Source organism: Hyposmocoma kahamanoa, unplaced genomic scaffold (assembly GCF_003589595.1).
Source record: "Hyposmocoma kahamanoa isolate Upper Pololo Valley unplaced genomic scaffold, ASM358959v1 95, whole genome shotgun sequence".
Classification (NCBI taxonomy): domain Eukaryota; kingdom Metazoa; phylum Arthropoda; class Insecta; order Lepidoptera; family Cosmopterigidae; genus Hyposmocoma; species Hyposmocoma kahamanoa.
The window spans coordinates 7,822,815-7,843,869 of NW_020654972.1; the positions used below are offsets into that span (position 1 = coordinate 7,822,815).

Consider the following 21,055-nt stretch of genomic DNA (forward strand, 5'->3'; position numbering starts at 1 on the left):
TCCTTAAAGAAATAAGCGTCAAATAAAGCATTTATCTAAGACTACAGTCAGCAAAGTCATAAAATGCAATTACGTTAATTAAATCCAAAGACAGCTTGTTAGCATGGTCAATAGGTATTTAAATCTTTAAGTACGGCGGGCTACACGGTAAGGTTTCTATACTGTATTTTTATTAACAACGGTGTGCGCAAGTGATATAGGTTTGAACTGAACAAAGATTTGAATTAGGGATAAAGGTAACAATTAAAGTTATTTAACATGCGTTACCATTACATACCCTACCATACCATTTTATAATTATTAATAAATAAATGACTCACACAATACACACACCTAGCCCCACTCTAGGGAGACCCTATAACACGGGTGCCATGGACACACATAGACTACACATGAAACTCAAACAGACGAGAGAAATAAGTGTAAGACACACAAATATTTCTCCCAGCCCGGTAATCGGACTCGGGACCTCTGCGTGACAACACTTCATGGTAACCGTTCAGCCACAGAGGCAATTTAAGGGTCGTATTCTAGAACTCTACTCAATGCTCAAGTCAGGACTTGAGTATGGTTTAAAGCACTCGAAATCATACTCAAGTCCCTGCCATTTTTTAACTGCCTCCGTGGCCGAATGGTTACCATACCGGACTGCCACGCAGAGGTCCCCGGGTTCGATTCCCGGGCCGGGAGAAATATTTATATGGCCTACATTTATTTCTCTCGTGAGTTTGGGTGTAATTTGTGGTTGTCTATGTGTGTGTCCATGGCACCCGCGACACAGGGTTTCCCAAGTGCGGGGCTATGTTGAGTGTGTGCGTTATTATTATTACATTAGGGTCGTATTTCCAGTGCTTATGTTTCCAGTGCAATCCTGACTTGAGCATTGAGTAGAGTTCTAGAATACGACCCTAAGTTTATTTCAAACAAGTGATTGTTAGGGGTGCAAATCGATATAACGTTTTAAGTTACGCCGATTCTCCACGGTCTAGTAAAGAGTTAACTCAGTGGGTACCACCCAGGCCGAACCAATTTAGAAAGTTCGTACCGGAAATCAAACCAGGAACCCGAATCAGAACTCTTCGATATTTTAACCGAATTATTCGTTTGGATATCGTTCTCGAATCGAAGGCCGCTTTCCGAGTTAATCAGAATATTCGAGTTAAACATTCGGATTCGGATACGATATTATTATCCAACAGCGTTTACGGAGTTAGATGGTGAAATAGAAGAAAAATTTAAATCCTTTTATGTGCACTTTTAGGCTTAAAATATAGGAATGCTTTAATCTTGCATTAAAATAAATTAATAAAATTGCACAAAATCCAGACTTTATTTAAAATAATAAGAGATTTCCATATTACATTATTGCTTTGTAAATAATATAAGGTTCGGTAACTTTCATTCGATAACTGTGTTCTGAATAACGTTTGTAGCCTTTGCCGGTCGAGTTGGAGAAGTTCGAGTAATCGTTCGGGTGTCATTTTCATATGTGGACTTTTACTCAGGTCATCAAAACTTATGTAATTAAATTTAAAATATTGAGTTTGGGGTCTATTGTAATTAATGGTTCTGGAAAATATAGTATTTTCTTTGGTACAAAATTTTTTCCCCCTTTTTTAAACTTAAAAAAAGAAGTAGGTTCTAAATTCAATATTTTTTGTGTGTATGTTACACACACGCGATTCACCCTATTCAGAAGTAGGTACGAAGCTGACCACAATTCTTAGACACGAGAGGGAACGATTTACGCTATTACGCTGACATTTGTAAACCGATTTCGGTGATTTTTATGAAAATAATTCATTGTACTAAATTTGAGTTACTATAGAACTTAATTAACCAATTTCAAAAAAAGAGGAGGTTCTCAATTCGACTATTTTCTTTTGTGTGTGTGTTACGTGATTACTCCGACATTAGTGTACACATTTAGATGGTTCTTTTTTTGTTGAAAAGGGGGTACCTCAGTAGTGATCCCATTCAAATTTGAAGAAAATATTCCACTTCTAAGGGCAACAAATTAAGGGAAGCATCCGGTTTATTGAATTTCACCCACTTTCCGTTAACTGATTTCAGTGAAACGTGCCACATATAATTCTTTTCAAAATAAAACACAGCGAATACGGATAAGTTTGTTATTAATATATATTTTTTAATTATATAAGTTTTGTTCGGCTTATACTCTCTTCTATCTCACAGATAAGAGTTTCTTCTGAAGTTCAGATCCAACCATAGAGCTTAAAATTGTTTTTAGTTCTCTGAATCGTGTCCGGGACAAGATGTACACTGTGGCAAACGTAATTAATGGAGCTTATTTTCATTTCTAGCAATCAATTTTCACAAGGTTTCTGCAAGTTTGTTGCAGGTTCCTTCGCTAATTCGCATTTCTGTTTTTTTTTCATTGTATTACATGTTAAAAACAAAGCCTTTTAAAATAATCAAAGTACATTTTCTATTATTATAAATAATAAAACCTTTTGAAAGGCCTTCCATGCCATTGTTTGAATTTTTTGGGATAATGGATTTCTTTTTATTCAATCTGTCCACTTCTTACGGTGTTGCTCTCCGTACCTATAGTGTCTACAACACATTGTTCTTTTAAGGCTTAGTGTCAATTCACATTGAAGGAAGCACCTATTTTAATTTTTATTGGCTTTACTGTTTAAACCCGGGTCCACTTTTGTGTAATTTTGACGTACTATATCTCCGTACTGCCACCAACGCGTATCATTAGAGCGCGTCACGCGTATCATTTATAATAAACTCATTATTTTCTTGCTAAGTGGAGAAAGAAACAGGTGCGTTCAATTTGGTTTCGAATTGAGTTTGCCTTGTTTGGGCCAATTGTTTGTTATAATTAGATAAAATAATGTCATACCTATTTGATTTTTACAAAATACAGCATTCAGACAAACTGAGCTTTAAGTGTCAAGTTTGTACTAAATGCAGTAAGCTTCGATCACGTAATATACAATGTATATGATCAAAAGCTGTAAGAATTTATTGTAGATTTGTTTTGGTAATATGCGTCAGTGACATGCTTAGGAGATACAATGCCTACCATTAGTTTACGGTGTCGATTAGCGATAGCGATTGTAAAATATTTTAAAGAAATATTCTAGTTTTCTTTGTGGCCCCTAACGGCGCTGTATAATTTGCTATACAAAACTGAATTATTTGACACGGTCGCCAGCGACTATCAACACTGAGAACACATGGTAGAGGTAATCTGAAATAATCAACAGCGCGGTTTGGATTGTTTTTTTAAAGCGGCATAAGTTCAATTTAAATGTAAAGTGCAAAGCGAGCGTGCTGTATATTATTTCAATATATATGGATAGATAGAATATCTGTATGAAACAAGTGTGGACACGGCATTATTGTTTGATTGACCGAAACATATTAGAAAATATTATTCTCAAGTTGCCTTAATTAATATGTACATTTTAGACTGATTTTTGTATATCTCTATCAGATATCCGGTTCGACGTAGTGTTGTTGAATGTTTCATTGTACATTGTCTATTCTCTTGTTTGAAACGCGGTTTTCTTATTTCCAACGTGATGAAGTTCATGTAGGACCGTAGGTACAAAGTTTTATTAACAGGGTAACATCAATGCCCGCAATCAATCGTCTGTAAAATAATTGCAGGAAAAAGTACTAAAGAAAAAATTATAAAATAAATTTCATCTATGGTGTACCTACATAAAACAGCAAAGAGACGTTAGAAATAAATTTCATTATCAATTGCAGGTAAACAGATCAGGGTTTTAAATCAATATAAAAATTAACACCATACTGTGTCTACTAAAGCAAAAAAAAATTCGTGTGTCGCCTTGCTGCATAAATCCACTGTTACTGTTAAGACTCATATTATATCGCCATAATTTCAAGAGTCCAAACTCATAGTCAAAACTGGTCCTATACATATTGTTAGCGCATTCCGTCCACATCAATGTGTTTATCTTGCCAGGCATGGGTGACTTAAGAACTATGCTTCAGCAACCAATCGTTTCCGTTGTTTGACATCTTTACGCTGCTTAACAAAAATGCCGAATGCTATTGGTTGTTCAGCAAAGATCTTTTCAGCTCTGTATTGCTGAAACTATTCCATGAGAGTTACTGTCACATCTTTAAGCCGCATCTACATTTGTATCATATTTGCGTATTGCATCACTGACGCGTATCGAGATTGTTAGTTTAATGATACGCCGCTAGTGGCCATACGCGTCAGAGATCTGATACGCAAAAATGACACGAATCGTTCTTACGCACAAAGAAACAATCGGCAAAATATTGTGAAGTATGCAAGTGTCGTTATATGGAATAAGAAAACCGCCGATATAACTGTTAAGAATTGTGTTATATTATTATGTAATATCAAATAACTATCTCGAATTAAAAATGGTACATGGAAATAAAATTTGTGTTTTTTCTGTTTGTTTCTGTACAGGTTGCTAACAATTTAAGTACGGATATAGAGTCAATAATTTACTTCATTATAATCACCTGTGAAGTAAAAAATTACAATGAGTCCGTGGCAGCTAAAACAATGGGAATGAAACAATTTTTTTTTTAAATTTAAATTCGTAATTTTGTTTTTTCAAACAATTTCGCGTTTCAGGCTTTTTACAGTTACTATCTTCATGTCAGTCAACCAATTGCACCTTGTATTATAAGATCATTGCATCAACAGTACTGTTTAGTGTTTAAATCTTTGTGACTCTAAAGGCCGGCGCAGAGTGACGTCGCGGCACGGCACGGCATGCCGAAGCGCGTTGCGGCATGCCGCGGCACATTCGCTGCGCGCCATTCGCCGAAATCGCCGCCGCACTAGTTTCAAACCTTATTTCAATTAGTTTAATTGTCATAATTCTGTGACCGACGTGACTTGCGGGACGTCTGTGGAATGAAACGGCATACCGCGGCGTCCTGCGGCATGCCACGACGTGCCGCGGTATAATTGTGTCGAAATAAAGTAATATGAATTCTAACCTCGATGAAACAAGGATAAAAATAACTTGATCAAAAATAAAATCCTTTGCCGTGCCGTGCCATGCCGCGACGTCACTCTGCGCCGGCCTTAAGGGTCAACCTGTGCACCCAACAATTTTCCAGGTCTGTCATAGCAGTTGACCACTGAAGTGGTTCTAACAGGTGAGTATAAGTAAAGTCAGCACTAAAAAGAAAACCAAAGTGTTGAATTATTTTTAAGTTTTCAGAAACCCGCAGTTTCACAAAAAATAACTGATTGACAATTGAAAGTGCATCTTGTATACATTGGTATATAAAGTAAATTTTTGTACACATATTTAGAGCACAATATACGTATAACAAAACTATTATTATTATACTTAGGAAAACATGATTTTTTGTTAATTGGATTGCATATAACTATTAAGTCGATTGTACCTAGATAAAATAAAACAAAACAATCATCACCAATTCTTTATTTATACGCTCCACTACTGAGTACGGGTCACCTCTAAGGAGAGATAGGTAAGGATCGAGGGTAACTAATGCCAGTCAAATGCAGTTCAAGAAAATATATTTATTTGTAAAATATATGTGACAGATTTTAATACCTTTTCAATTATATCAATTTAGATGACATCGTCGCTGTCTATGGACTGAGAATACATCTAGGTATTTAACTTTATTTATAATAAGAGTTTTAATAATTTGACTATTTCAAATATAAAAAATGAAGCAATTTTAAAGTTGACACGATGTTCCCTGTTATTGTACATTTTTGAAAATCACGAAATGTCCAATAAATGTTTTTTTACAATTTACACTTTACATGCAATGTGGATTTTGTTCCGCACGCGTATCCCGAAAGTGTATCCACGGCGCATCTAATATTTTTAGAGCCAATGCCTGTACACAGTGAGTTTACAGTACCATTGTTAGCAAATGTGTCAGGTTCTTCACAATTTTGTATGGCAAATTGTAAAGCACCTCTAACGGTCACAAGTATTTTACGCCATAGCTAGCGACAACAAAAACTAGACACATGGTACCCCAATTCAATTGTTACGCACAACGTCTGGGCTCCAATTCTACAAATTTTCTGGTCGTTGTAATTCCATTGCGACTCCACTGAGTGTATATTGCAATCATGATAGTGTTCGTTATTCTTCTAAAATCTAGTTGCAATGGCAGTTGAGTCTCAATAACTAGTGTGTCACTGAAATAGCAGTGACGGCATTATACATTCAATCACCAACGATTTAACCGACTTTAAAAAAGGAAGAGGTTCTCAATTCGACTGTGTTTTTTGTATGTATGTTACGCGATAAACGAAAAACTTAAAATTTGTGAACCGATTTTGACGATTCTTTTTTTATTTGAAAGAGGGTACTTCAGATGTGGTCCCATTTATATATATTATGAAGCAAATATCCCACTAATGCGATATGGCAAACTAGGGGATGAATGACTTTTGAGGGCGGTTTTTTTTTAGTACTTTGTACCGAGATTATTTTAATTTTGTTTTATGATTTTGAAGCTTTAAATCGCAAAGATCTTTTGGGTAGTGCCACTGAGCCCGTCACCTAAGACGTAAGTTGACAAGTCCCATCTGCCTGTAATTTTACCAGCACAGTCACCCTTCTAAACTGCTTCTACTGCTAATATTATTATTTATTAAAATATCATGTTTTGGCTGCCTAAATGCCTAGCTTATAATATGGAAACATATTTTATGAAAATCTCGTTTTTCCCGGGATTTCCGAGAACGCATTGCGTCTCATCTCTTACAGGGACGCGGAAACGGAAAGCTCTAAAGTACACGTCAGCTAATAACATTAAAATTGCTTCTATATAACTATAGTAAATTACGTTTAAAATACAATAAAATCTTACTTGGACGCGTTCAGGGGTTATACGACACATGTTTCTAAACTAGGGGGAATCACTGTGAGAGATTCTCTAATAAAATGGACCCCGCTGTGGTCGATCAGCTCTAAGCTCGACTACTCAACACTAGGCTGGAGTGCTTCATAGTAAAGATTACATTTAGTGTAATATCGTATCGTTATAGTATGTAACGTAGTATTTTATTGAAAGTTAATTCCATATTGAATATCATGTTTTTGATTGACCAAATACAAGGAATAATCCCTTCGAACTTCCTCGAACCATTGACTGGGGGCCACCGCACTTCCAATTAAGTTACGTATCTGCCTATCCCGATGGGAAAAAGGAGTATGTGAATAAATACTACGTAACATATTGATGTTCTATTTCTAAGAATTAAATATTCGCTAGTGAGCCACTACAGTATACTTATTTAGTCCGTATACAAATTAATCGTAATTTTAATAGCACTCCAGGCTTTGCGCTACATATTGTATCTACACAAATATACGTACATGCCCTGTAATATACATTGCAATATAATTAATAATTAAGAAGCTTAATGAGGTAAGAAGCACCAGAAGTATGCTGAAAAACCGGTCAGATCCGGTATGAAATTCAACAATTAATTATACTATATAGTATCAATTTACACAGTACAATAAAATTACTTCAAATAGAATAGGAACCGTGAAGTGCAATACAGTGTCATAATGGACAAGCATCTTAAGTAAAGCTGTAAGCTAAATTACACTTAATTATTGAGTGTAAGTAATAATATTTAAGAATATTATTTATAGTTTTGCGCATAATTATAAATTCGTAGTTTCCAATATACAGGGTGAAATTTTGTGAGATGATACCATCCATCCATATGAAACATTTTTACTTTTATCTTGTGAAATCGCTTAAATAAATTAAGTAAATCAAAAAGACACGTGTGTTTATATTCCTACTGCGTTACAATTGAAAAAGAGCTATTGAAATGCATTTGGACTCGCATGTTGGCAGTTTTGATATTACAACTTCAATCATCCACATTGTTTCTAGCTGTCTACCTTTTGGCTAAGAAACTTACACTACCAGAAAAAATAGATTTCTCACGGAAGGCGTTACGGCAAGTAAGTCAATAAAAACCTAAAACCATGATCTACCAGAAGCACATAGAAAAATTCACAACTTTTACTAATTCGTTCCGTGGCTTAGTTGGCACAGCGTCTGACACGGTTTGCTGGAAGACATTGGTTCGAATGTAGCCGGATTGAAGGAATTTTTGTAAGTGTTCGATCTTTGTATTAATAATTATAAGAAACCAGTGGAGTAATTTCACAAAAAGAATTGAATGTCATGGCGATCAAACATCGTGACATTGAATAAAAAACTTAAAAAATGAAACTTACACTACCTCTAGTATTTGAAGACAACTCCAAATTTCTATGTCTGAAGCAATATTATAAACGTTCTATCTATCTACCTGCACGATATAAAAAACGAGGTCCCAAGGTCAATTTCTATTATAAATTTTCATATTAATGGTGCTATCATCTGTTAAAGTAAATGACGTTAATAATATATAACCTCATATATTTTTTATGAGTAATAATTATGCGTAGAAATGCTATTATTTATGATATATTATATTATTTATTACATATTATATTTCATATTGCTTATAATATATATATATATATATATATATATATCACTCGTCTGCCTTACATAGAGCTAATAATAAATGAGGCTACGGCAATATTGGTGTTATTACAGTCAATACAGCTTAGATGGACAAAGATCTTAAATTAATAATCTTAGGCTCTATGCACGTATATTGTCATATATGTCATATATGAAAATATACATTTTCACTCTAGTAGTACTTTCGACGCATGGCAACGTTTGATTGAGAGTAAACTACCGTTTTCAAGGTCTAAAGGTTTGTAAGACAGTGTATAAAACAGTTTTCTTGTATATTAACTTGATTTAATATCACGGTATTTTACTACCATGACATTAAATTATTTTTTGTGAAATTACTCTACTACTTTCATTATTAATACAAAGATCGGACACTAAGAAAAATTCCTTCGATCCGGGTGGAATCGAACCAGCGCCTTCAGCATACCGTGTCTGACTGAATCCACCCGGATCGAAGGAATTTTTCTTAGTGTTCGATCTTAGTACTAATAATTATTATTGTAATAAACTAGTGAAGTAATTTCACAAAAATAATTGAGTTTTCCTGTATGTTAAGGTTGTCGGATATTTCCAGACTCAGTTAAAATACCATTTCTATACCGCATGACATGAGAGGCAACGTGCTTCGTGCGAATGGATGATATAATTATATGAACGACATAAGGATGGAGAGTTCCGGGATTTCTGGTAGAATGTATAGGTCATACCAAGGACCATTAACTCAAGAGTCGCGATACAAGATGTCGTAGACGGGTATTTAGTACATCGGTACATCAGATGTCGCGATGAGTACCAAATAGCTATTTTGATTTTAGTGACTAATTTGTTAACATCTCGACTTCGTAGGTATTCGCGATTGTTACACATAGGAAATGTAATGAAATAAAAATAGTCAACCGTGACCATCGGACCTGTAAAGGGCCCGAACCGTTGGTTTGTTTGAAAAAACAAATACACGCGATTTAAATACAGAAAAATAGTTTCATTTTCTATGTGTAAATTTATCAAAGCTATTCTGATTTCTAGTAATAACAAACAAATCAAGATTTTTATGGATAATGCGGGCTATATTATTTTGTTTAGGATCAACGCCATCTACCCATATTAAGAGGCGTTAATTTATAAATTGGTTTGTAACATACAATGCCATCTATTGACACGCATATTCGTTATAAGTTTAGAAAATAATGTTAGGTCATGATCAATATTTGAATAATATAACAAGGAGTACAACTAACTTCTTAAATTTCATATTAAAGAGGAATTAAATGATGGTCAAGGCCATTTACACAGAGTATGTCCAGGCTATCGAACAGCGCCATCTACATGTAGGACTGAATTTTGACCTTTTCCAGGTAGTAGGTATGGGGATTAGCTGCCCTATTGAGTTATTGATCCATCCATGATAACATCTGTAATGTTTAGTATGAATGCTAGCCTGTAATGCGTAAGCGTTACAACAATAAGCGTTTTTATAATGGATTGGTTATTCGTATCATTGGTACAATAAAGTCACATGTAATCCGTTAAAAGTGCTTTTATCACATTAGCCTTCAAAATGAATTGACGACCTCGGTGGTCCAACTGTGCTGTGGGCGCTGGATGAAGAGATCCCGGGTTCGATTCCCGGTATGTCCAAATATGTACTTTTCTAAATTTGTTTCGGTCTGGATGTTCTGGGAAGTGCCGGAGTAAATTCCGTTCCTCGGGAGATTTTTTTTTAATAGGGAAGCCCTGTGTCCTGGGTGCCATTGACACACACATAGACAACGACAAATTACACGCAAACTCACTAGAGATATAAATGTAGGCAATACAAATTTATTTTTGTTTTTAATTTGTTTTATTTTATTTTTGTAATGAATGATTATAAATTTACTTAATTTTTAATATTTTCGTTTTGTTTTCATATTATTTTGATTATTTCATAATATTATTAATTCATAATTAATCCGTTAATTCTATTATTTCAATGAGCTGTGTGTAATTATATAATTTTTCTTTTTCTTTGCATAAGTTGTGTACATCTTTAAATAAATCGAAAGAGATTGTGTTTTCTTCTGACGAACGTGGTTTTAGGGCGCCCACGCTGAAGTGCCGCGCCTCTGTACCGCTTCAGTAATTTCTAGTTTACTAACTGCGCCTGCAAAAGTTTGTGGTGCTGCAAATTGTACGAAAATTAGAAGTGGCGCGTTTGCAGCGCCACCGTGGCGCCACTGCTGTGCTATAAGCGTCGAATTTGAAGGCGCACTCAATGCCGTTGCAACTGCGCTTTTAAATTTTACGTTCTTTTATTTCGCGACACACGTCCGTCACACATCTTGGCTCAGGGCTCATTGAAAACCAGCGCCACAGTCAAGACCTCCTTTTCCAAAGAACTTCTTTTGCGTACGCCACTGCCACGCATATGACAGTACAAAATTTGTAGTCGTTATATTTATATTTCATATTTTGTTTTTTGCTTTTTGTCTGATTTGTCTTATTTTGTTGTTTTTCTTTATTGTATTCTTTAATTTGTTTATTAATTCTTTTTATTTTGTTTTGTTTGTCTGTGTTATCATTTTTTTGTATCTATGTGGTGTGGCGTTGCAATAAATGTCTATTTTATTCTAAATATTGTATGAAAATTAGTAGTGCTGCAGCGCCACTGCAGTGCTTCTACAAGTATCTAATTTGAATGCGCCCTAACGTGGAAAGCACCTTAGTTCTAAAGAGATAGTTAACAATGAGTATAAAATATAAATACATTAAGGCTGGCAGGTAAGCCTAGATATGTCTAGATAACTTTAAGTTTATAGAGAAAATTTGTACAAGTATAAATTATGGAACCATAACAACCACAAATATATTTGTTGTAGAAAAGCTGAGCACAATTTTTAATAGATGTTTTTAAGGTTTAGTAGTATAATTGAAAGTCAGCTTCTTTACGATATTACCGTATTTTCGCGAAAAATTTATTTCTCAGTATCAAAATACATCTAGATCACTGCTCATCATCAGTTCTTAATTCTTAGAGAATCTATGCGTAGCAACACTGTAGGAAGTATGTCTTGTAAAATTGTGTAATACATGATTACTGTCGTATTAAATACAGCCTCTAAGAAATTGAATAGTTTTTTCGTTAAAATACGGTATAAGTTATATTACGAGCACATAATTATGTTATGTTATTTTAAACAATGCAATGTTTACTACATACTTAGAACAACACCGTATGTCGTAGCTACTTAAAGAAAAAAATAAAATAAAAAGAAAACCCAATAATATAATGAAAATACATTTATTTCGAGCCATTTAGCGTAATCAAAAAGCAAGACTAGAGTTTGAGCGAAACCTAGTTGGATTTTTATTTTACGGCCTTTCATACGTTATTTCGGTAGTCAGGCAAACACACGTGTAAGTTCACACACACGTACGTGGTGTCTCACACACGTGGGGTAAGTGTCACACACTCAGTGTATCACACGTGCGCGGTGTAAATCATGCACAGCGGTGTCAGTCACACACACACACAGATATTCTCAATTATTTTATCTCTCGTTTATACACTGGAGAAGTGACAGAGATATAAAGATTTTTATTTGAAATAAGAACTAGAACGAGCCAAATATATTTTTTTAAGAAAGTCTTATCATTTTGTATCCGTTGTCTTTTTAACGGTTCGAAATTAAACTTAAATTTAATCACACTGAATGTCATACCAACCCGATGTTTTCATCATACATTTACTAAATTGACTAAAAAACTTTCCCACCGCAATACAAGATGTTACATTTATGCCATTTATTGTGGGAGACTAATGCCTAAATCAGGCTTGTGTTTAAAGACGTCAGGTCTCCTCCCACAGGAACATCAAATATTAATTGATAACTGAGTAACTTCTGTATTAAGCGCAGGCCACACCGCGAACGAAGCAAACTTAACTTAGCTCACGTAGCCGGGGCATCTATTCATACTTCGGTTCACACCGCGAACTAAGCTAACCGAAATAACTAAACTAACCCATTGATTCAGCTAAGCTGTGTAAAATATGTTGCCCTTCTGCCGCTCTTCACCCCCGCACGTATCCATAGTGTAACACGTCACTACTTACTACGTATTTTCCTTAGCTTAGTTGTGCATGCAGCTACGTGAACTAAGCGAAGTCAGCTTAGCTTCGTTCGCGGTGTGGCCTGTGTTTTATGAAGTTTTATTGTGGGAGATTTTTGCCTAAACCAGGCCAGTGTTTCATGACATCAATTCTCCTCATATTGGGAACATCAAATATTCATTGGTAACTAAGTAATACCTACGCTATAAAGTTTTATTCCGGGAGATTGTCTAAAACAGGCCCGTGTATTTTTAGGTCACCAGATCCTTTCTAAAGGATTATCCGATTACTTGACAACGTATACTCATCGTATACAATGTGGTGAGTTAATTTTATCCTAGAGCTTATTTTTTATGAATGTGTCAAAGTATAATGGAAAGCATTTTAAGGGTGGTATATTCTTGGACCAAAAGGATTTGTATCAGGTACATGTTCCTTAAGTGCTTGTGACTTCCAAACCGACCGTTATATTTATGCTAACTTTTAGGGTGAGGACAGACGAATGTAATTTTGCGAGTTGCATAATTTACGCTGCATTCGGTTTCAAACAAAAGTCCGGTTGTGAAAAAATTAGTTGTCTGCCGACTCGCATGCATAATTACAACTGAATCTCGGTCGCACCGTGGAACGTGCTATTGGATGCTTGTGAGTATATATAGCGAGTCCATTACACTATATGGCACAAACAACCCGTACAAACGCAACAAAGCAAGTGAATAAAATACGTTCATCTGGCGCCCCAGCAGCAGTGAATTTCAATCGAACGAAAACTACGTGACTCAAAAAACGCGACTCACAACTTACAAAATTGCGCTCGTGTGGCCTCACCTTTAAAAACCAAAACACGCCCGTCTCTTAAAATAAAAGAACAAGAGCGAAATAGCTATTACATCTAACATTAAAATTGCTCAGGTATATCGTGAGAGTTCTTTTCAGATAAGTCGTATGAACCAATCGATGTAGAAACAAATTTAAAAAGATCCATCCTGTTACTTTTGCTGTGGGTTGCGATATATACAGATGCTACTGATGCTATTAGGCTAGATAGCAGACTTATTGTGAATAGATCTATCGATATACAAAATCGATATTTTGATATCTCTATTTCTCCCCTACTAGAAATCTATAAACAATTGAACTAAGCATTACGCGTCTTTCTTCTTGCCCGACATTCTGTCGATGAGGTTCGTAATCATATCGGCATCCACTAGACCAATGAACTTATCCACTATAAGACCATTTCGGATCGCTATCACAGCTGGGACCGCTTTCACCTGGAAATTAACGTTTATTATTATAATCTTTTACAATAATATATAATAATGTTATTATATATAATGGGACAGGCGAGTCTGAAATGAATATCCATAATAGTAATCACAAATGCAAAAGGCGATCTTGCTTGATACGGCACGTACTGTTTGCTGGTTCTTGAACCTGAGTCAATTACTCGAAATATATACATTTTTTTTGTATGTATGTTACGCGATAACTCCGATGAACCGATTTTGATGATTATTTTTTTGTTGGAAAGAGGAAGTGGTCCTATTTAAATTCGAAGAAAATATTCCACCTCTAAGGGTGGCAAACTAGGGGACGAATGACGTTTGGGTCGCTTTTTTACTACTCTGTACTAAAAAAGCGACTGTACTCCTCTTCCCCATCTCTTGGTTGAGGAAATTGAGTACTTCAAATTATTACGCACGCAATGTAGTGAGGGAGTCATATAATTAGAATGTGCACTGTCGTGTGTGAGGTGTATACGTGTGCGTGCATGCGTGTTTAATGCGCTACAATCTTAAACACAGCAATTTATGGATTACAAATAAGTTACAGGTCATAAATACTTTAAAGCAAAACAATATTAATTAAGAATAATCTCAATAATTGTTTATCGTATATTATATTTATAATTGTTTATATATATCAATCAATAACGTATATTAATGATTACAATAACAAATTAGTACATTTTTAATAAAATCTTAAATTCAAATGAAAACTCCTCGATACAAAATGATGTACTCCAAAAAATCAAGCCGTTTGTGAGCATCTATTTCTGCCATCAACATTGACTTACAAATAAATGGACGACGGGTCTAATACAAAAACCACGAAAAAAATGTCCCAAGTCAACCTATTCGAAATTTAAATTGTAATGTCATCGCAGTATCGCGCTGTCTGTAGAACAAATGAAGACTAAAGCGGAGTGTCGCGCTTTGTATACGATTTTAGCGCCTTACAAGTGCGGACACTTTTTAGCGTGGACCCGACGTATAATACATATAATTGTAAGTCAATGGCCATCAAGCAATAAAGTGAGCATTACTGCGTTCCGGTTTTGAAGGGTAAGGGTGCTGGTAAAATTACAGGCACGTGAGACTTGTCAACTTATGTCTCAGAGTGACTGGCGCAGTGCCCCTCAGATATTTGTAATTTAAAGCTCTGAGTGGCACTGCAATCGTCATGGACAGGTATGTCGCTTACCACCAGACGTACGACTTATTCGTCCCGCCTTTTGAAACCGTAAAAAAAAATCTAAAAGCTAACTCGACGAGATCAATTCACTGAGCCCAAACGCGACAGTTCTGTAAATAGGTGAAGTTTTGGGTAATCTGCAGACCGTCCTGGATGAGGCATCAGATCAAGGACCATATTATTGTAATGTCATCAGATTTACATAGTAACAACTGCCTCCGTGGCCGAACGGTTACCATGCCGGACTGCCACGCAGAGGTCCCAGGTTCGATTCCCGGGTCGGGAGAAATATTTGTATGGCCTACATTTATTTCTCTCGTGAGTTTGGGTGTAATTTGTGATGTCTATGTGTGTGTCCATGACACCCGCGACACAGGATTTCCCTAGTGCTGGGCTAAGTTGAGTGTGTGCGTATTAGTATTAAAAAAATACACAGTATACCAAATTCCAAGTCAAGTAGACAAGTGGAAGAGATTACTGATATTCCTGCACTTTGTTTTTTAATATAGTCGGAGTTTTGTAGAAAGGGCGAAAGCGCCATTTTCACCCTGTTTTAAAAGCAATTAACTTAATTAAAACCAAATTTGATTCCCTAAATAGTAGGTAGCATAGAATTAAAAATATGTTGCACTGTATTATTCGCTGCGCATTTTATTTATAGAAGATAATATTGAATTATGAATAATTGATGTCTAACATCAGCTGTTTGATATACAAGACAGGGTAGTATTTGAATTACTTTTTTTAAATAATATTAAGTGACGGGACGACACACGTCGTGCACAAGTCGTGCGTCTGATGGTAAGCTACATGCCTATTCATAACAGTTGCAGTGCTACTCAGAGCTTTAAATCGCAAAGATCTGAGGGGCACTGTCACCCTGAGACATAAGTTGACAAGTCCCATGTGCCTGTAATTTCACAAGCATCCCTGCCCTTCACAACTGGAAACATAGTAACGCTGACATTACTGCTTGGCGGCAGAAATAGGTAAGGTGGCAGTACCCTGGATGAACTCTTTCACAAGAAGCTTTACTGCTACTTTTAAGGTATTGGACACATATGTATTTTGTATTTCAAATTACTACATAAAACACATTTTGTATTAATTGTTAATACAAAGATCGAACCGACGTCTTCTTGCATACCGGATCGAAGGAATTTTTTCTGAGTGTTCGATCTTTGTATTAATAATTATAACAAACTAGTGGAGTAATTTCACAAAAAATAATTGAATATCAATTCAATAAAAATTTAATTAATACAGTGAATAGCGACATCTCTCGCCAGGACTGGTAGCTGTAAAGGTACTAACTGGGTGATAAATCTGTCATAGATTTCTCATAGATGGCGCTACGACTAAAAAGTCGTTGAAAGACCAAGTACAAAGACACGACGCAAGCACATAGAAAAATTCGTGAGGTCCGTTGGTTCGTTCCGTGGCTTAGTTGGTATAGCGTCTGGCACGGTATGCAAGAAGACGTCGGTTCGAATCCGACCGGATCGAAGGAATTTTTTCTGAGTGTTTTTTCTGAGTGTTCGATCTTTGTATTAATAATTATAACAAACTAGCGGAGTAATTTCACAAAAAATAATTGAATATCAATTCAATAAAAATTTAATTAATACATTTTGTATTGTTTTAAATTGGTATTCTAAATACATTCGTGGTCTGGTTAGTGGTAATGATAGTATATCTTTTGTATTTTAAATAAACAATGATACCACTGTGTCGACAACAACGACACGCCTGTCCAACGTTCATTTTCCGACTAGTGTTCACTACTTAATTTCCGTTGCAATTTTTATTATTTAAATATTCAACATGTTATCTTGTAATTATAAAATAATATTTCACGATACAACACTGGAATATTAAATAATATTGCAAGATTAAAAAAAATCGAATACTTAAATAATAAAAATTGCCACATCCCATGTGCCTGTGATTTCACCAGCACCTTACCCTTCAAAACCGAAACGCAGTAATGTTCTCATTACGTAGGTAAGGTTAGCACAATAAATGTTTTTCACCCAACTGAAACTGCTTGGATAATGAATGGTATAGTGTAAAGGAATTTCTTTTGAAGAAATTATCATTTTATTTCATATTATCAGTCAATCTTTCAAATCTTATATATGTATATCATTTATATATATAAAAATGAGTTCTATACTTTGATATTGTATTGTAAATTGTAATATTGGGAAATTGATAACATGAAATGAACGATTCTATTCTATTTTATTTATAGGCAATTTTGTAGATATTTTAAATGTATGATTTTGATTTGAGAAGTATATTTTTGAAGTTTATGCAAACATGTTATACTATAATATTAACTTTATTGAATATCAAGGTGTTTTACTATTATGACATTCAATTATTTTTGTGAATTAACTCCACTACTTGCTTAAATCATCAATACAAAGATGGAACACAAAGAAAAATTCTCGAACCAGCGACCACGCCATACCGTAGCTGACGGTCTCCCAACTGAGCTACGGAACCAACCAGCAGCTTACGAATTTCTCTGTGTACTTGCTGCAGATAATTGATTTTCTTTGATCTGTGAGAAATCTATAAAAAAAGCTATACTTACTTCAAAAGTATGCACCAACTCAGGGTTATCTTCAACGTCAACAACCGCGAGATCGAGGTTATCCAATGGCTGAATGAGCTCTTTCAACTTCGGAGTAAGAATCTTGCACGGTTCACACCAGTCCGCGTGGAAATTTACTATTACTGGCTTATCATTATTCATTACCTGCAAAATTGTACAGAGTAAATACTAACACCCCTATCGTGCATCAATATTGTATACCATTGCCTCGAACAACTGATCTCTTCAATATAGTATAACAACGGAGTTTTGCAGCAGATCGAAATGCCTCACAAGATTGTTGACATTGTAATAACTAACGAGTTTTTAAAATACAAGGCTTGGCAATTAGGTACAAATTAAAAACTAAAACTAAATTGAAAATTACATATTTTCGTGAATTTTTAAAAGCAATACCTCTCGCTACCCATGAAGAAGATTCACAATGCTTGAAAATTGGTTCAGCATTGACATAAATTTTCTTTTAAGGATACCCTAGCCCAGTAGTGGGATGCATAATGGATTGTAATTGTTGTCCACATTTTGCCTGATGCTTAACATACAACAAAAACAGCTAGGCCATGAATCAGCAAAAGTCATTAATACTACTTAATTACCTTAGTAACAAATTCGTCATTAGTCTTAACTAATATGGTGTCATTGTGTACTACAGATGTGGATATCGCATGCGCCCGTCTTAGGGTCACCAGCCGTCTGATCGGGGACCGCAGTCCTGCACTTATGGCACTACACATAATGCTGAAACAAAACATTGAATGGTTATTATTAAAAACATACAACCACTGCTCGAATTAACGTTTTAGAGCATAATTTCTATTACTTGAAGATACACTATCAGCTAAAAATGTTATTTTAATTAAAAAATTTGCCAGACAATTATTTGGAACAGATAAACCCAAGGTAAAGGTGACTTATCACAAACTCGAATTTGTTTCCGAAATAAGGTTTGTTCGAATTTTCATGCCTTCAACCGCATTGCCGAAAACCGAATTATAATGAAACAGTTGTTCTTTCAGGATATGTTGGATGTTCACCGCAAAGACACAATTAGGTTCGGTTAGGTTCAGTTAGGTTTAAAAGACAAAAAAACACTTTCCTCTCAAAATTACTTTCAAGGTTATGAACATTTGAGCAAACGTTACTTCTGGAAAATTTCATTTCGAACTACTGATAGGTACCCAAGGAAAATCAGTTTTATGATGAACACTCGGCTACAGATATTTCTAATTGTATCCTCATGTTTATCTCAGACTTACACAGGGTCATTTGCAAAATACTAATAACCTTGCGGGATTATTGACTAATACCATAAATATGTTGCTTTTGTACTATCTGACACTTTTTAGATTCATATTGGGTGAGGCAGTAAGTTCAAACATGCAAGGGTCCGCCTTAATGACCCCCACCTGCTACGGTTGTAGTTAATGATGTCAGTAATATAGTACTGCGAGATTACTATAATTTTACAAATAAGCCTGTAAAATAATAAAAATGAAAAATTTGAATGAAGGGCTTTACTAATAGTAAACATAAAAAAGTGACATCTAAAGTGTGTGGAATTTAGTCTATTTTGCCAAGTTCCGTTGTAATTGGTTACCGGAAAGTGAGCGAAACCGGATTCATCCCCTATTTAGTCAAGGAGGTGAAATATTTTCTTCAAGTTTAAATAAAATAGGTCCACTACCGAGGTACCCTCTTTCCAACACAAAAAAGAATCATCAAAATCGGTTCACATTGGAGTTATTGCTTAACATACATACAAAAAACAGAGTCAAATTGAGAACCTCCATTTTTTGAAGTAGGTTAAAAATAATTATATGGCACCACGGCTTCTCTCTTTCATAGTCATAGTAATTCTATTAGATGCCTAAGTACATTTTATTAATATATTGTAACAAAATTGTTTACTCATGATTGGTCATGCTTTATGTACATGTTTAGGTTTACACGCTAAAGTAGAACTAGTAATAATGTTTAAGCTTTTGTTAAGGAGTGAATGTAAACTGTTTTGTACAGCTAATAAAAAAAAAAAAAAAAAAAATAGGATACTATATTATTGCAAGCTTCTGAAAGTCAGCAAACTGTAGTTTAATTTTTGATAATAGTTCTGTTTTGCTGTGTTAAATAAATAATTTTAAATAACAATTGACTCAATCACTTTTAATTGTAACTATTCAAATGTCCTTTAAAGTACAAAACATCGAAAGAAATGTCAATTGCAATCCATAAATTTCATGCAAATAATACAGATATCTACTAACTTCAATTACCACAGCAAACTAAGAGATTGTGAAATGAGATTACAAATCACTTGAGCACTCTTTGTTCACGATAATGATAAGAATAATGTAATTCTTATGCTACTCTAGTGGCATCTTATCTTGTCAATGCCTAGAGTTAGATAATATGTATAAATGAACCCGTAAATGATCTCTAAACAACCAAATAAACAACTCATTGACAGCAAATTATCAACTTACCAAAGCAAACTCAGTGTACAGTACCAATATTTCGCACCTTGCGCGTTTCGACCGGTGTCAAGCAATAATGAATAAAACAATACGCCGCACCAACTAAAACACAAATAAGCAAGAGCGAAAGTATCGCGTAACGAGTAACGAATATTTTATCGTAGAAATTGGCACGCGAATATATAGCGTCGCCCTTCGGTAATGCCACCAAAATAACCGTAATAACCACGCTCACTCCGATCGCCACTCTGCCTATATGATGATTAGTACGCACGGAAACCCAGCAAAGCATCAGCGATATGAACCATATAATTGTCAAAAAGTACACTCCCACTCCGAAACTGGACATTATCATTAACAAATGAGCTTAAATGTTAGGAGGTGCTAAAGGGCGAAAGTTAATTCGATACATGCATGATGTTTAAAGTATTTACGGATTATCACAGGCGACGGCACATATATAAGTGGACGAAACTGTCTGCTCACAAATCGAGTCCTTATTTCATTGGTTTACTTATGTGGTAATTCTAAAACACAAACTTGGTTACTATATCTTATCACTCATACACAAATCCAGTCACAGATCGAAACAATGACCACGGATGACAGCAGCAGCACACAGTACAAAATGAATGACAGTAAGCACTAGCACAACAAAAGTTTGACAGTTTTGTTTGATTTTGACAAATACGTCATCGTTTCCACAAATGACGTCATCCATCCGACATAGACAAGAAATTCTTTTTTAAATTTGTGTGGTGTTTTTTTTTTTTTTTTTTATACATGACAGGCAAATGACTCCACTCCACCTGATGTTAAGTGGAAAGTGGTATCCAAACG

General features: G+C 35.1%; 1 protein-coding gene across 2 annotated transcripts; it reads right to left on the minus strand.

Moving 5' to 3' along the window:
• Positions 1-12,495: 12,495 nt before the first annotated feature.
• Positions 12,496-20,824, minus strand: LOC113238146 (thioredoxin, mitochondrial). Of its 2 annotated transcripts, XM_026474888.1 has the most exons (5): positions 20,650-20,824; positions 20,225-20,317; positions 18,341-18,482; positions 17,724-17,888; positions 12,496-13,917 (listed from the first exon to the last, which is right to left on the minus strand). In XM_026474888.1, exons 3-5 carry the CDS (start codon positions 18,476-18,478, stop codon positions 13,789-13,791), a joined length of 432 nt encoding a protein of 143 aa, XP_026330673.1. In that variant the 5' UTR covers positions 18,479-18,482; positions 20,225-20,317; positions 20,650-20,824; the 3' UTR covers positions 12,496-13,788. The 2 variants fall into 2 exon arrangements, with proteins under 2 accessions (XP_026330673.1, XP_026330675.1); XM_026474890.1 differs by lacking the exon at positions 20,225-20,317 and having other exon boundaries at positions 20,650-20,681.
• Between the last annotated feature and the right edge of the window lie 231 nt (positions 20,825-21,055).